Below are 17,147 nucleotides of genomic sequence, written 5' to 3'. Positions count from 1 at the left end.
CTCTCATGCCTATTCTCAGACCAAGAGAGACACTCTCACACCCACTCTACTACCCACATAGACCCTCTCACACCTATTCTCTCACCCAGAGAGACAGGCCCTATGGTCAACTTCACTGCGCATGGCCAAAGGCCAAAGGCCGTGTGCATCGCAGGGTTAGGGGGGCTATAAGGGGTCAGTTGCAGGCCCTGCAGCCAACCTCCAGCAGTGGTTGGATTGACGTATAGTAAATAAAATGACTTTGCGTTAAAAATAACATAGAAATTCACTGGACAAAAATTAAGGTTACAGGGACGTTATAGTTAGGATGTATAATTTAAAAAAACAGAGATATTCACTAAAAAAGACAAAGGTTACAGGGATGTTATAGATCAGTGGTTCCCAACCTTTTGACTTCTGTGGACCCCACCTTTATCAATACTGGAACCCGGGGACAGCCACTGAACCATTATTGGAATCCAGGGCCCCCCCACTGAGACATTACTAAAAGTTGGGAACCTAATCTATTAATAATACTAAATCTTCTAAGCAGTTGCGGACCCCCCTGAGGAGGCTCTGCGGACCCCCACGGGTCCCCAGACCACAGGTTAGGAACCACTGTTATAGATAGGTTCTGAATTTATTTTCACAAAATCATAGAAATTCAGCAGTTTTAGTTAGAGCTATTTCAAGTAACAATAACTAGCGCCCTCGCCATGCACTGCTTATAACTCCAGATATCACAGCATTCATTACAACTTTTATAACGTCAATAAAAATATCAATGAAAAAATAGAAGTCAAATTATTGAAGAAAAAACTCTGCATGGCAGGGGCGTGTGCTATAGTTACCTTAGGGCACGAGTTATAGTTACTTGAAATAATTCCAACTATAACTGCTGAATTTTTATAGTTTTGTGTGAGTAAATGCAGAACCTAACTATAACTTCTGTGTAACCTTTTGTTTTTTAAGTGTATATGTATATCTATCTATCTATCAATCTATCTAGCTATATATATATGTGTGTTTTACGCATGTCTACACAATCATCATGATGGCTCCTTGTAGGTGCATACATGTCAATAGACCAGATTCAGGCGGAAGACTCACAATTTTTTTTACTGTCTCCCACCTGAAACTGCCTCTCCTTCAATAGAAGTCAATGGAAGAAAAACATTCCCTTGAATATTTATTTTAAATCTCCCACTTCCTACTTCTGAAATGTTGGCATATATGTAGGTGGCCTACCAGTTTTATCTCTGGCCCCTTGAGTGCCTCTCTGCACACTCCTCCTCCCTCAAGAATTCACCTCTATAGACGGCACTGGTATTAATGTATCATACCTAGAGCCAATATTTGAAACTGAGATTTCGACAGCATAATAGGGGTGGCAAAGTGGCAGGGGTTTGATCTCCCCATTGACATCTATAGAAGTGGGGGCAATTTTAGGCAGGAGAAAGCTAAGTTGCTTTTTAAAATCAGGAGTCTCTTAACTGAATCCGGTGTGTGGGCAGTTATGGACATACGCTTGTAGCATGTGCTCCACGGTTTGTGTCTGTTAGGGCGTCGGACCTTAATAAGGATAACTTACAAGGGGATGCGTATAGGTTGATGAACCTTTTGACTTGTTTAGGATGTTCTTACCATAGTTCCAGAGCAGAAACAATCATTAATACACAATAATCAACAATCATTAGTCAATCAATAATCAATGGAGTCAGTAAATTACACACACCATGACTTTTCAGCCACGAATAACCACACCTTTAATTAAAGTTCAATAAGTTTATTTCCCTATTATTAACAATGCTAAAGTCATGTACATTAATCTCCAATTCAAATCAAATGCAATTAATAATAATTGTTAACCAAAAAGACGCAGGAAACGTGATCAAAGCTTGAATCACAATGCATTCTAAAGCATCAGCACAAATAATTAGTAAAACCAATTTCAATAAGACTGCAATATCCATAGAGTTCAGCAAAATAGTTTGTCAACCATTTGTCCCTGCAAATTTGACAGTCATCATATGAACAGCCTCAACTAACCCAGATTAGCATCAGCATGTGGGGCTTCATGCAAAAACAATGTAGAACACAAATTTCGAAAAACATACACCTAAAGAAAACTATTAAGACAGCGCAGTTTATCCCTAGAAAGAAAAGGCATAAAAATGTACTACAGTTACATTGTCATATCTACCTATCCACTGTATGGGTCAGCAAGCAGAATCAGTCTTTGTCCTCAGGTCATCAATTGATCAGCAAAACATCAGGCACTCAGTCAGAGAGTATGAGCCCAATGACAGAATCTCTAATCTCTTCTTCTCCCAAAGTCACGCTAGATCTCTGGTCTCATCGTCTGTCTAAGTTCCCTCTGTCACGTTGTTATATGAAAGTCACCCAAACTATCCCCTAATTTCCAATTGGTCAATTAATCGTACGTTATTACTCTGTCCAATAATTTTCTTATACCAAATCAATGAATTCTAATATTTCACACTTCACACATCGTTGATTGGTCTGCCTTACGATGTTCTCATCATCCGGCTCATCAGGTATCGAATTTGTTGCATCTTCTTCTTCAGTCAGTGTCTTTATTGTTCGCGTCCTGGGAAAGAACCTCTAGCACACATTACACATGTATTGATACATTTTAAGGACACAGGGCCAGATGTAGGAACCAGTGTGCGACTCGCAAACGGCAAAAATTGCCGTTTGCGAGTCGCAAACCGGAGTTTCCTATGCAGAAATGCATTTTGCGAGTCGGGACCGACTCGCAAAATGCATTTCTGACTCGCAAATAGGAAGGGGTGTTCCCTTCCTATTTGCGACTCGCAGTGGTATGCAATTCCATTTGCGACCGCGTATGCGGTCGCAAATGGAGTCGCAGTTACCATCCACTTGAAGTGGATGGTAACCCACTCGCAAATTGGAAGGGGTCCCCATGGGACCCCTTCCCCTTTGTGAATGGACCCCAAAATATTTTTTCAGGGCAGGTAGTGGTCCAAGGGACCACTACCTGCCCTGAAAAAATACAGAAACGAAAGGTTTCGGATTTTTTTTTTAAGTGCAGCTCGTTTTCCTTTAAGGAAAACGGGCTACACTTGAAAAAAAAAAAACTGCTTTATTAGCAAGCAGTCACGGACATGGAGGTCTGCTGACTACAGCAGGCCTCCATGTCAGTGTGTGCCCATAGTCGCTATGGGGCCGCAATTTGCGACCCACCTCATTAATATTAATGAGGTGGGTCTTTGCGACCCCATAGCGACTCGCAGACGGTGTCTGAGACACCGTTCTGCATAGCAAATTGCAAGTTGCAATTTGCGAGTCGCTCGGACTCGCAAATTGCAAGTCGCAATTTGCTTTGTACCTACATCTGGCCCACAGTCTCCTGTTGGTTCTCAGGGAAAGCTTCTGCTAAGCATTTTAAAAAGACAATGAGCATTTCACAGTTCACTCAGTCAGCATTTTTCATTAAACGCTAAGAAATACAGCTTCTGCATGAGGCCTGGCAAACTAGGCCCTGACACTCGCTAAGTTAAGGCCTACAATTAATAGGCTAAAACATACTTCATAACCTTTAATATGACATATTACTATATTAATCTAATACATTTTCAAAAGTTCATGTGTATTAATAATTATTTAGTACATTTCATGAAGACTGATGGCCATTCTTCGAGGTCACAATTTCAAAAGTGCACATTATTTTTCTACGATATTCATTTATTCTACATAAGTCATTATTGAAAAACGTAAACATTCATTAATAATTTCTAATTAAGACATCTGCTTAAGCATGTTCATTATTGTGTCGTTTGTCTAACTTGTCTTATGTTGTAAATCTCTCCTCTAGGACACTTGCTTCATGTAAGCATGTCTTTTGTGGAGCTTTTTGTGGGTGCCCTCTTGGCCTTTAGATGATATATCTCATGAAGCATGTGATGTGTAATAATCAGTCTCATGACAAGTGCCGAAACAATGTGCAGAATGCTAGGCCTCGGAAGCAAACGCAGAATAAGAAGTTATCCATTTACTCAGGGCTGGGCTCCAAATCAGCCCTGGCAATTTCGTAGACCTCCGCCACCCACCCAACCCCTTGAAGGGACTGCCTGTGTGAGGCACTGCGGTTTTAGTTACTGGAGGCCGATATTGCAGCATCGCTGCAAAACCGGACTCCCGAAACAAAAGGGGTCCCCACCCTGCAAAACTGGTCCCCAACCTTCCAGCCTCCCGGTAAAGTGCACGATGCCCATTACGGCCAGTGGATACGCCACATTCCCCGTAAACGATTTGCCTACCTATCTTTCTAAATGAGTTCTGGGTATTGTAGTTTTTAAAAAAAATCTCTATGTTTGCACTTTATAGATAAGCCCATGTAACAACCAATGAGAGACAGACATGTCTTAGGTCCGTTCTCCAATGACTAAGACGACCGTCTACGGCTTGCCTTTCATTGGTAGAGAGTCTGAACCCATCACAATGGGGCTGGTGACAGGCGGATTGGGCCAGGTTTTCGAGAAACAGCTTTCGATTGGCTAAGGGGCGGGTGTAGTGGGACGTTTGGAGCTGCGGTTGGCTAAATGTGTTGAAGCAGGAACAAGTGGAGCTTGACAAGCGAGTTGCAGCAGGCCGTGGTGGATCCCCGGGCTCAAGTAGCGTGGCAAGCTGACGAGGGGTGGTTGAGTGCCGTCTTTGGCTGAAGTGGTGTGCGCGGGGGTTCCCCGCCCCGGAGGATGAGGGGTCGGGAGCGGCTACGCCTGATCGGATACTGCGTCTTCCTGACGGCGCTTCTGTGCTGCCGGTGGGCTGCTGCCGGTGAGTGGCCGTGAGGGGTAGTCTCTCCTAACGGGAAATGTGTATGAGGCCGCGGCTGTTTGCCGTGATGGGTAAGGGGCACACAGAGTGAGAAGGTATAGTATAAGATGCTGTTCTCTTGGTGGTGGTGCCATTCAGCTGCGGAGTGAGGTGGGGTTCCTATAATCGTGCTAGTATGGTTACCATCTGGGTACAGTAAGTCGTAGACATAGCCTGCTGTGGGTTTTCTCAGTGGCACACTTTTAATGAGTTCACTGAAAGAATAAACTTAAAGGGGTTATTTCTTTTTTATAGACGTCAAGCCCTCTAAATTGGAAGACGAGAATAACGACATTTCCGCCTTATGACAGTCCCCTTTTCACCACCCCAGTGTTGGGTGTCTTCATAGAACCTCTAATTTTACCTCGAAGCAGTTGTACTTCTGCAATTCTTTCTTTAGAACAATGGGTTTGAACCATAATCTCTCTTTTTCGAGGTGGATGAATAAGACATTGCTTGTCAGCAAGGAGTAACTCGTATTGAATTTCCTTTCATCCTGAATCAGGGCAAGACAGTGTGTTTGCCTTTAGATGTATCTCTTTGAGACTAAATCTGGACAAACATCTGTCAAGATTAACTCTTGTAAGTACCCGAGGCATAGAGGAGAACTTGACTATCCAAATACATTTACAGCGGGTGGCCACTCTACTAAGGAGCTTCATGATGGGGTGCTTTGTGAGTGAGGGAAGTTCTTGGAGCAGTGGCAGGCTATATTGTGCATATTTGTAAGTCAAAGATGCGCTCTCAGCAATGTATTGAGGGAGTGCATTCTGTGAGATACGTACTTGGGGCAAGAAAACGCTGTTTTTAAAAAACGCGTGTGTGTGGACGGTTAAAACATTACAGTAGGGAGATGCGTGAGGGGATTCTTCGCTTAATTGGTACTGTGTAGGAGAAGTACTGAAGCAAGTTGTGCTTTGTTCCGAATGCCAGACCAGCCAAAGCATCAGATAACAAGTCACTGTTATAAGCTTCGTAGATGTAAGATATAACGAGTAAATATATAATGTGCATGGGGTACTTAATTCTAGAGCTTTCCAGTTATAACTAGACACTAAAGCCAGAATACTCCTAAGGGTTCTTCAGACTTGCAAGAGCTACCATTTCAACCACACAGGTAAACGTAGGCACAAAGCCAATTAAATACCTGACGCATATCGAGAACATATTGTTAACCTCTTCAGCATATGGTATCTGCTCGAATGCCTTACCATTCAGCATTTATCTTGATGCAAACATTCAGCTTGTAACTCCTTTGAATAAATATATTGTGTGGAAATATGTGTAGACAAGTAGTATGTGTATATTATTTCCCATGTGTTGTCTCACACTGCTATGATCTTTAAGTTACTGCTTCCTGAGTGCAGCATAAAGTTATTGATATTTCTCAACAAATGCCTCCTGCCCTTATTTTTCACATTCAACCCTTGAGCTGATCAACTGACCTGGCTGGAGCGGTGGTCTAGAAGTAGCTTAGCATTAGACAGATGGTTTACTTGATTCTGGAGTCTATCAAAATACCTAATGTAGTCCAATATTCACAAGTAAATAAGGTTATTTCATTCTGTATTCTTGCATCTTCAAACTACATTCTCACTCATATGTTCTCTACACTCCTTTCATCGGGCATGTCCTTAACTTTTCATCCAAAGACACTGATCGATTTCTGAACAAGTGTAAAAAAAATAAAATAAAAAAGTTACGGTAATCCGTGTTGTCCCGTCTTACATTTCACATGCTTTACTAAATCTTGCATTCCCCATGAGTGTTTGCCTTTTCCAGGAAGTTGTTACCTTTCTTTTAAAAAATGTTTCCTCACGCAGCATATTGCTGTGGTCTAGTGCATAGTTCTAATTGAGTCACATCCAGGTCTTTACAATGGGGTACACTTGAGTTGTGGCTGAAGGGAGTGGGAGTTTCTCTCTGTGCCTGTCCAGGGCAAAATGGCGTTCAGAAGACATGGTCATCCAATCCTTGGCCTCTTTACAAAGCACATAGAGCAATGGTCACATATTCCAGGTGCAGTTGTGAATCTATGCATGTGTGGTTAGGATGGCACAACGTGAATTTTAGTGTATATGTTGAAGACAGTTCCTTAATTATCTAGGCCTGCCCCTTTCAGGAACACCCCCTAACACACCTTTTTCATTCCACCTAAAGACCTGGATGTGCTGAGTTACTGTAGAGCATTTGACCTAAAGTTTCTAATCGTTTCAGTACAAAAGAAAAGTTGGAAACTTAATTTCTTTAACAAAAGTTAATTTTCTAGGGTGCTTACAGAGAGAGATAGTGCAGAAACTATAATGGCTGAATAATGGGAATATTTAGCAAGCATTGGTAAAACCAATAGGTCGCTCTCAAAATGTTAATGGTGAAATATTGGTTTTGCCAATGCTTGGCTGCCTTGGCATTCTTTAAAAAGGAATTCTGAATGGCTGTCCTTCTATCATGACACACGTGTCCACATTTATTTTTTTAAACTTCAGTAGAAAACCCATTTCAGAATGACTGCTGCTGTGTCCATATGCATGCACATACATGGACGGTCATCCTGGAATGCTTTTTGTCATAAAGTAAAAGTATTCCAGGATGGCTGCCCATGTCTGTTCATACACAATGAAGCACCAGCTACCTTCTTGATATTTTATTTAAAGTTTAGTGTACTGTTCCAAGTTGACTGACCACTTTTTTTTGAATGATGATTTATTTTTAACAAGCGTTGGCAAAACCAATACGCCTTGCCTATACAAGAGCTATTGGCAATGTGTTTTGCCATGTTTTAAACCAGTGTGACTGTTGTCCAGCATGGCTAAAAGTTAGTGGCATGGAGTGTCAGAATGGAGTGGGGGAGTGTTCAGTGACAGAGAATTTCATAGAGTGGAGTTGGGTGCAATAGGGTGGATTGGATTAGGGTAGAGTAAGGTGGATTGAGGAGAGTGAGCTGGATTGGAGTGTGGTGGATTGGAGTGAATTGAAGTGAGGATGTTTGGATTGGGGTGGATTCGAGTTGGGGTGGATTAGATTTGATTGGGGGGTGGTTTGGTTTGGAGCGATAGAACTGGTGTGGCTTGGGGTTGGAGTGGGTTGGATTGGCATGGATTGGGGTGGATTGTTTTGCATTGGAGTGTAGCAGATCGAAGGGGGGCTGATTGGAGTGAGAGATTCTTTTGGACTGGAGTGGGACAAAGTGGAGTTGGGCAGACTGATTTGGATTGGAGTGATGCAGATTGGAGAGGAGCAGACTGTTTTGGATTGGAGTGGGGCAGACCGTTTTGGATTGGAGTGATGTGGATTGGAGTGGGGCAGACTGTTTTGGATTGGAGTGGGGCAGATTAAGTAGAGCAGACTGTTTTGGATTAGAGTGGGGCAGATTGGAGTGATGTGGATTGGATTAGGGATAGATTGTTTTGAATTGAATTGTGGCAGATGTTTTTGGATTGGAGTGCAGCAGATTGCAGTTGGACGGACTGTCTTGGGAAAATTGTTTTGGATTGGAGTGGGGTAGATGGGAGTGAGGCGTTTTGGATTGGAGCGGGGCACACTGGATTGGAGTGGGGCAGACTGTTTTGGATTCAGTTGGGGCAGACTGTTTTGGAATGCTGCAGATAATTTTGAATTGGAGTAGGGTGAACTGCAGTGGGACAGATTAGATTGGGGTGAGATGGACTGGTGTTGGGTGGATTAGATTGGGGTGGATCATAGTGGGGTGGAATGGAGTAGGGTAAATTGGGGTGTATTGCACGATTGTGCGTTAAAGTATAGTTTCATAAATTACACATAATAAAGGAACAATGTCGCATTGCAATATTTAGAACAAGATCATCATTTTCTGAGAGCAACGCCCACAAGCAAAAACAAAGAAAACGGGAGTGCAAAGTGAGGAAAGACGATTTAAAAGAAAGTTGGCTATAAAAAAATAAAACTTTGCAATTTTGTTTGTCCCGCTGGGCACGTCTGTAACAGTTACATGCCTTCTGTTTGCAGGCAACTAGAAGTTAAAAGGAACAAAATAGTTCCTCAGTCATGTCAGGTGCAGCGGATGGGCACTGATTAAGTGGAATCGGTCATTGCTTGGTCCCTTCAGATTAGATATGGAAATGATGCGAGGCCTGCAGTGACGAATTACGAGGCTGTAAAGCTGAGTTGGCATGCATGCCAAGAAATAGTAAGCGACAGGTGGGCTCCAATCCTTTTACTGTACACATCAGAGTCTCGCAAGCGAGACGCATGCGCTAGCAGGCTCGATCCTAAAAGCAAGTATGCACAGGAGTGCCACCCACTAGTGTGCAGCTTCTGGGCACTCACAAAAGAAATAAAAAAAAAATGCAAACTAAAAAATTGAGTGAGGAGGAGCAGAGGATTAATGAGCGAGAGGGGTAGCTATCGGCTTGGTAGCATTGTACAGCCGGCAGGCCCTTACAGAAGCAATTGTAAAAAACTGAAAAATTATTTTAGAAAAAGCCAATGGAGCATAAAAGCAGGCAAGTGATGGACTAAGTGGGTGGTGAGGTGAGTGTAGAGGTTGCTGGTGGGTTTAGGTGGCAGATGGTGAAGAGACTAGTGCCTAATTTGAACTAGTGTTTTCTGGTGCTCTGCACGAGCACTTAATTATGAGCACTGGCTCTTATGACAGTCTGCCACATGGTGGTGCCATTTGTGTAATTTAAAGGTGAGCAGAACATCATTTGTCTATTAATTAAATATACATTAACAGCAACTAATACCTGCCGCCCAAGCCATTCTTTTAGCTTTGGGGGGGCCTAGAATATCACACTTGTAGGAGTGTGATGGTTAGTAGTTGTATAGGTATTGTCGTTGGCAGCATTGACAGCAGTGGGTGGTGAAAGCTGCAGTGGCCTCCTTCCTATGGTCCTGGCACTTTTTTTTTTTTTTTTTTTTTTTTTTTACTTTGACAAATTAATCACTGGAACAGACTGAGGGATGGGAAAGACAACTCTGACAATGGTGTGCTACCATTGAGTGCTAAGAGACACGTGAACAAATAGTTTCTGGGGTCATCAGTGAAAAGGTATAAAATTCATCCAGTCAAAATGATAGTGAAGAATCCTGTTCCAGGGAAGGGACAGAAACAAACCAGGAATCCTAAGCATTGAACTTGGGTAGTAAAACCAGACCGTCATAATCAAGGGGCTCACCCAAAGCCCACTTATTATTTTATTGGATTGTAGACCAGCAGTACATAATTTTTGATTTGTGTTTCTGTGTGCGAGACCATCAAGACCTTCATCAATATTATAGACTGCAGGTGTAATAGCGTAAAACGCCCCTGTATACTGATCAGGTACGCGCTAAAAAGCCATATTCTAGTTCACCCTCATAAGGCCTGCATTGAGTTTATTAAACGGACTGTGCAGCTTTAAGCCCTGCCCTTCTCAGTGATTTGGTGTGGTAGTGAAAAATGTTATTTACAGCAGATGCTGATTTTATTTTTAATTCATGAACTGTCTTCTGTGGCTGTCATAATAGGGAATATTCCTGTCATGTTTCAAGTGCACTTAACAAAGGTAATTGTCATGTGTTTTTTATTAACAATGTGATTTTATTAGCACCATTTGGAAGAGCCAGCAGGAGCACAATGCACGTTACCACAGGGGACTACATAGCCTTGTGTCATGACAACTCGCACAGCCACAGGAAACTTTTAAAACGGACATTGGCAGTGGCAACAAGTTTGGGTTTGTTTTGCTGACACCTGCAAGCAAAGACATGCAGAAGTGCACGTTTGTGGAGGCCTGTCTTCCAAAGCGTTTTTTTCGCCATTGCATTTGTCTAGACTAAGGTCTTTATTACAAGTACTTTGAAATGTTGAAAATAATGATTGCATCAGATAAAATCTGGCACCCCGGCGGTCGCTATTTATCGGGGGCAAAAATGATCGACCATTATCAGTTTGCCCCTCAAAAGTGTGTCATAAATTGCAGATTTTGGTGCCTTGGCACCAAAATCGTTATGCCCTACTGTCATAGGGGATTTTTCTCTGTTCTATTTCGTCAGGTTTGGCCTGACACGAAATAACCCGGGGACGTTTTTTTTTTTCTCTTGATAATTATTACGTTTGGTAAACTCGGCACCATTTATAATTCCGACCACTGTGCACGCCGGTTTGCACATGGGTCGAAAAATCACAATGTATGATCTACAAAGTGTTATCTATTAAAATGAGGAATTACATACGTAAAGGATTTAGGGCTAAGGCAAGATCTCCAATCTAGGCCCTAAACTGCTGGCTATATGCCAGATTTTCAGTATAACAAACAAATAAACAAACGAGTTCCTTTCAGATTCATCGCATGTAAATGTGTCTCCTGTGTGGATATCTTAATGTGGAGCAGGTCCTCATGGAATCTGTTGGGGAGCCCTGTTCTAAAGACTCATTCAAATGTATGGTGGGTGAAAAATATTCAGCCAAATGGTGGCTAGGGGTGATGTAAGCTGTAACAAGGAGTCAGCGTGAGACTCGATTCATATGCAGTAGGAGTTGCAACAATAATCTTTCTTGTCCAGCAAAGTTCTCTCATGCTGAAGATAGTCCAAGAATCTTTCCAGTGAAATCTTGTCACGCTCTGATTGGCATACTGCGCTCCTTGTGAAGAAATTTGATTTTAAAGATGGTGCGCAGGATGTGAACATATGCTGCCAGACCAGAGGCCGAAGGAGGATACTAGTCTCATGTGAATGTGGTTATTTTTTTAGCCCAAAAAGACCTCACAGTGGGTGTGGTGGTGGAGTTGTCGCTAACTAGTGTTTTCTAAAGTGTTGTCCGTCAACTTTTGCAGTTTCTCTAAACTGAAATTTTTGTGACATGTGAACATAAACTGTTATTTCCTCAGTAGAAATTAGTTAATCTTCAGCAGTTCTCGTTCGCTTCTGCGAGGCTTATGGTGGGAAGATCGTCATACCCTATTGGAAGACGTATGCAGCATAGCTGCCAGGTGCCACTTTTTTGGGTGCAACAAAGAGTTCTTGGTTGACGCAGGCAGGATAGGCTAGGGCTAAGCTTGTATTATCCAGAAGATTTTCCAGCAGTCTTAGCAAACTCTTCTTGAGTAAAAGAAGGTACTCAAAAGAATTCTGAGTCGGTAGTTCATAGCAGGTGCTCAAATAGGTGACTTACAAGTTCTCATTAGTGGGACTTTAAAGTCACTAGAGCAGGGGTGTCCATCCAAGGGCCATGAGTCTGAATTCTTTACACTACTATGCCATCTATTTTTCGTTTGTGTATAAATATACCATCTATGAATATCCATGAAGCTGGCTCTCCTGGACATCTGGTGGGCACCCATACACCAGCTAAAATTGGAAGCAAGCATTTGCAATGCAATAGATCTCACGTTTGCTCGAGTTAGACCTATTAGCGTTGTAAATTCCTAAGTGGACTTTTCTTGCCACATAAAGTGAAAATGAAAAGTAAACAATTAGATGGCATAAGCGACCTGATTCTAAGCACCATGGCTGCCATGAGCTTGAGCGCGAAGGAGACACAAAAATAAAAAAGTTTGCTTGCAGTCAAACATATTGGCAGTCGTGCAATTATCTATGTGGCAGGGTCGGTCCCCAAGGCGGTAACAAAACCGCCCCAAAGCAGGACAAACATAAAGCATTTACCAATGATAACAAAGGATTTTTGAAAGGCAAGCCCACGAACAAATGAAAGTGATGGACGTGAGGTGGGTGTGGTTAAAAGCTCACATAGATACAAACTCATCAGAAAAGCAGCGCTGGCGCGTAGTTATGCTCAACCTAAAAACGAAACCTTTGGTAGGGCGAACCATTAAATTTATCTGATGTGGGCCTCCCACAAACATGCATTCCAACATCAGTTTCCTAGGAAAAGAAGATGTTGACGCCCTATAAAACAGGAGAAAGACTATTCCCATTATCAGCTTGCTGTGTTTTTCCTGGAACTCAGTCATTTCTTGTGGGTTCTGGTTACTGAATGGGATTTTTAAAGTGTAGTGTAAGCAGGTCCCAGGCCTCGCACCCTCACCACAGTGCCACCATCCTTACTTGCCTGATCGCTATGCCTGCAACATAGCCCGTCACACCTGATAGCCTTACTGCATGTTCATATTATGTCAAGTATTGTGTTTTAAGGCATTTCGGGCAATTAATGTTTATATCCTAGAAAGCCCTGTTGAAAGGAAATTAATATATGTGATACCATTTCTGTGTTGCTGGATAGAATCTTGGCGTATCTTCTTTGTGTGCATGGCATTTATAGCCACATGCCTGGGTCCCCATTGAGGGTTTTCATAGCACATGGCCCAGGTGTTCATTAACAACAATATGTTTGTGTAGCGCTGAGAAGCTGTTTTGCTTCACTAATGACCGAGCTGAAACACTCATGCACTTACAAAAATCTCGGGAATTCGCTTCTTAGTCAGAAGAAGAAATTTTATTTTTTCCCTCCGCAAGGTTCCTAAAAGGAGATTAGCATGCTGAAAGCACATGTTTCACAGCAGTGAAATGAAAACACGTACAAATGATTCTCCACTGAAATATTCACAGCAAATATATGTATCTATATCATAATGCAAAGCAAATAATGAATTAAAAAGTTTGCATCACCATGAAGCAAGGGCAAAACTGCTTCATCTCCCTCCTATTCAGCATCAGATCGCCAGATCCCAGAATCGATCGCAGATAGAGAGAAACAAGTTATCCTAATGGGAAGGATGACACACTCCAGCGTCCTGGATATGCCTGAAATCTGCAAACACTCTGTCCCCGGCCCAACTGGTCTCGGCCTCTTATACTTTGAACAAACAAGAGGAACATTTTAGAACCTTCCTCTCCCTGCAGAAGTTTATTTATAAAAAAAAATGCTGATTGCTTTAGGCCAGCTTTGGAAATAACATGTTGGGACTTGACCACAATCCCAAGGTGCCAATTCAAAACATGACCATTCCCAGCCGTCTGAGTACATTCTTATCAGCCTAAGCCCTTGGTGGGAAAGAACATTGTACAATGTGGAAAACTACTTGCAGCTTTTAAAGTGGCAGTGGCTAATGCTAAAATAAAGTCATTTTAAAGTGGGCTGGTTGTGCGATGCCCATAGTTTGCAACAAAGGAAATTATATTAACTTTATCATATGTTCTTAAATATAAGCATATTCTGCAATCAGATGGTTCACGTATACACTAAGGCCCATATTGCTTCTGTGTTAACCTCTTAATTGTCTAGTTAAAACAATTTGTTGAGGAAACTTCTTACAAAGAACACAGAAGAAAGAGTCCAACAGTAATCTTCAGTTCTCAACAGCTTTTATACTCTGCATGCAGATACTTATGATTATATATTTTGGGAGAACTTGGGGTATTTTCTCACCAGTATGCAAACCCTGAAGGGATATTTCTGGTAAAACATCTCAGTGGTTAGGGGATCCTAAGTGCAGTCAATGGGTTTGATCCCCTGAAGTGAAGGCTCAGTCTTTCATCCTTCGGAGGTTGATTAACTGAATGGCATTAGGCTGGTTAACAGCTATACCTTTTGTAAAAGCCACAAATTAAACAATTAAAACTGTGTTGCTGCTACCAATGTGCTTAGGGTGATTTGGGCTTTATCACAGGCAAAGAATGTCCTTCCTTGGACCTGTTTGGTAGTAAAAGACATCCATAATTGGGGTGAGCCTCCCTTAACTCATGGGGCCCCTGTATTGCTGCACCTGCTTTAGTACTAATAACCTATCTGCCACTGTATCTGCATCACTACTGATAGCCATGCCCCTGGGCGTTAGGTTTTGATGTAAAATTCACAAACATTTTTGTTGGATAGCGTGCTTTTGATGGGACTACTTAGATAGAGAGTTACAAGCAGCCTACCTATATGTATTACCCAGTGACCATCACCCCTGGATATAGTTAGGTCAGCTGTTCCATGGGAGAGGCATATTTTGTGTTGCTAATAACTTCGGCACAGGTTGCTGGATCTCCTCAAAATATTTCAAAAAGTTGCTACTTTTTTTTTTGTTCTTTTCTTTTTTTTTTTTTCTTTTTTTTTTTTACTAGTTTGTGCATGGAAAGTTTCGGAGGGTGATTTTGTCAAGCAGGGGCCGCGGAAAAAAGGGTGGTTCCCAAAACACAAAATTCCCATGCATTTTCCATAGACTTCTTTAGACAAGGCTACAGCAAAAACTGCTGAACGGAATTGCACCAAGTTTGGCAGAAAGCTAGATCTTGGTTTGCTGATTGTGCTTTTTATATTTTTTTGTAAGTCTATTGATTAGTATTTTGAGATATTAATTTTAAAAAAGAATATATATTTTGGCGGTTGTTTTTCTCTCGCGGGAGTGGCCCAAATCCAATCTTAAAAGAAAATAGAGCTTTCTGGTTGGCCCAGGAGCTTTATTTCCCTTGGGCCATCTCACTCCTGCATCAGTCAGACTCCTGCGGGAGCGAGTGCTCTTACTTGCTGCCAGCAACATGAGAAAAAGGTTGCTGGCAGCCATTACATTACTTGTGGATTTAATCTCCTGGCCTAAACATGTTAAAAAAAAAAATAAAAATAAGAGGGTAGGGACATCCCACCCTGGGCCCAAAAAAATAAATCTGCAACAATTGCCTTTTCGTGACATATGCAAGTCACTCCTGAATCCCTGTCTGCTGGAATCAGAGCTGTAAAGTTGAAAGCATTCCCACAGAGAAGACTGCATGAAATGAGCAAAATGAGGGGTTTAGTTTTGTCATTGAAATGATCGTTGGTGCTCTGGAAAGCGAAAATGGGACTTATTTTCTATAAATACTCAAAAAATGTTCCCGTGTGTTCTGGCCTGCTGAGTGAAACCTGCGCTACCAGCAGTCAGTTGACTCCCAATTATTCTAATGTTGCTTAGCAGCAGATCTCTAATGATCAACTAGAGTACTAACATTCTGTATTCAAGACCAAAGTAAGGTATCACTGAACTCCATTTTCTTGGAATGCGAGCTGTTGAATTAAAAAAAAATTCTAGGGAGCGGGCTGAAGTAAATGAGTATGGAGGCCATAATGCAGAAATGAAACCAACTGCTTAACCTATTGTTGCTGTAGTGCTGAGCTGTTCTTAATTTTTTTTTTTTTTTTTAATAATGCTTGGTCCATAGGCCTTTTTTAACCTTTTTTTTTTTTTTCTTCCCTTGCAAAAGATACCCAGGCTAATTGAGCGTCCGTTTCCCCCACATCTTGGTTAGTATAAAGCTACCCAGAGTTTTTAGATATCTCTTACAGGAATCCAAGAAAATATCAGCAAAATGTTGGTTTGTGTTAGAATGTCCCTTTAAAAAAAAAAAAAGCATTTTTTAAGGAAAGACATCAGCCAAACATCTGCTGTGCTCGCATCACCATCTTGCCAGTTTTCAGCAACAAGAACACTTTATTATATTTTTCCGCTTCATATTTTTGCAGCATCATCTTACTTACATTTGTAGTGGAAACAGGTGTGATCCTAGAAAGCTATCCGTTTCTGTAAACTAGACAACATTCCAAATTTAGTAGGGGGTCATTTGTGTAGACTGCTCATGATTTTCCCAAAGAGACTAATCGACGAATTAAAAAAATATAGGAAAGCAGGGAAAAATAGCATTTGTTGACAACGTTTTCATATGTAATTTTTTTGCCCCTGTGGCTTATTTTCAAAAGTAACACACCTTTACGTAGCCAGACCCTCCTCTGTTTGGAGAATGTGTAGTATTTCTTGGTTGTTCAAAAATACAGGGGTTTTCTCAGAGATGTCAACGGATGTACCTAACATGCATCAATTCATAGAGTAAAATGCAAAACAGGTATGGGGGAAACCTAGGCATTTTTTAAATTTACCATAGATATTGAGTTTAGGAATAGTGGGTACATGTAGAACTCTTCTGAATTTGGGGGTACCCATACTATCATGTGATTTAGAGGGCAATTTGAAAAATGTGTTCAAAATGGCACTGGCAAGTTTCTAAAATGGCACCATTTTTGCATGGCTGGTCCTTGTACCAGTAACAGGTAAGGCCCCATAACACAACTCAGAAACATCAGGTTTATGTCATGAAAACCCCACTTTTTAGTGATGTGGAAACTGCAGAAATTGGGCAGGTTTCAGCCAACACCCAGTGAGGCCTTTATCTGTGTGTCACTCTGTTTGTTTATGTCCTATGAAAACATGCGTAGGCTAAGCCGTAACTATATGTTCATGTATTACTGCGAGTCCTAATTCCGCATGGGTGCAAGATGACCCTTTAATAACACCTCCCTCTCAAAAATGTGCCTTTTATGTGCCTTCATAGCACCCATTGTGCAAATTGCAACTCTTTCAGTGTGTGGTAGTAAA

General features: G+C 41.7%; 1 protein-coding gene across 1 annotated transcript in view; it reads left to right on the top strand.

The window, feature by feature from the left end:
* The first annotated feature begins 4,563 nt into the window (after positions 1-4,563).
* The window catches only part of SEL1L (SEL1L adaptor subunit of SYVN1 ubiquitin ligase), a 299,522-nt gene continuing 286,938 nt past the window's right edge, over positions 4,564-17,147 (top strand). The window contains exon 1 of the mRNA XM_069208115.1: positions 4,564-4,800. Within this exon, the coding sequence (XP_069064216.1) occupies positions 4,719-4,800 (82 nt within the window). The 5' untranslated portion in view covers positions 4,564-4,718. The remainder of the gene's footprint in view (positions 4,801-17,147) is intronic.

Source organism: Pleurodeles waltl, chromosome 9, assembly GCF_031143425.1.
Source record: "Pleurodeles waltl isolate 20211129_DDA chromosome 9, aPleWal1.hap1.20221129, whole genome shotgun sequence".
NCBI lineage: Eukaryota > Metazoa > Chordata > Amphibia > Caudata > Salamandridae > Pleurodeles > Pleurodeles waltl.
The sequence above is the reverse complement of the archived record's forward strand: the minus strand, read 5'-3'. Positions and strand labels throughout refer to the sequence as shown.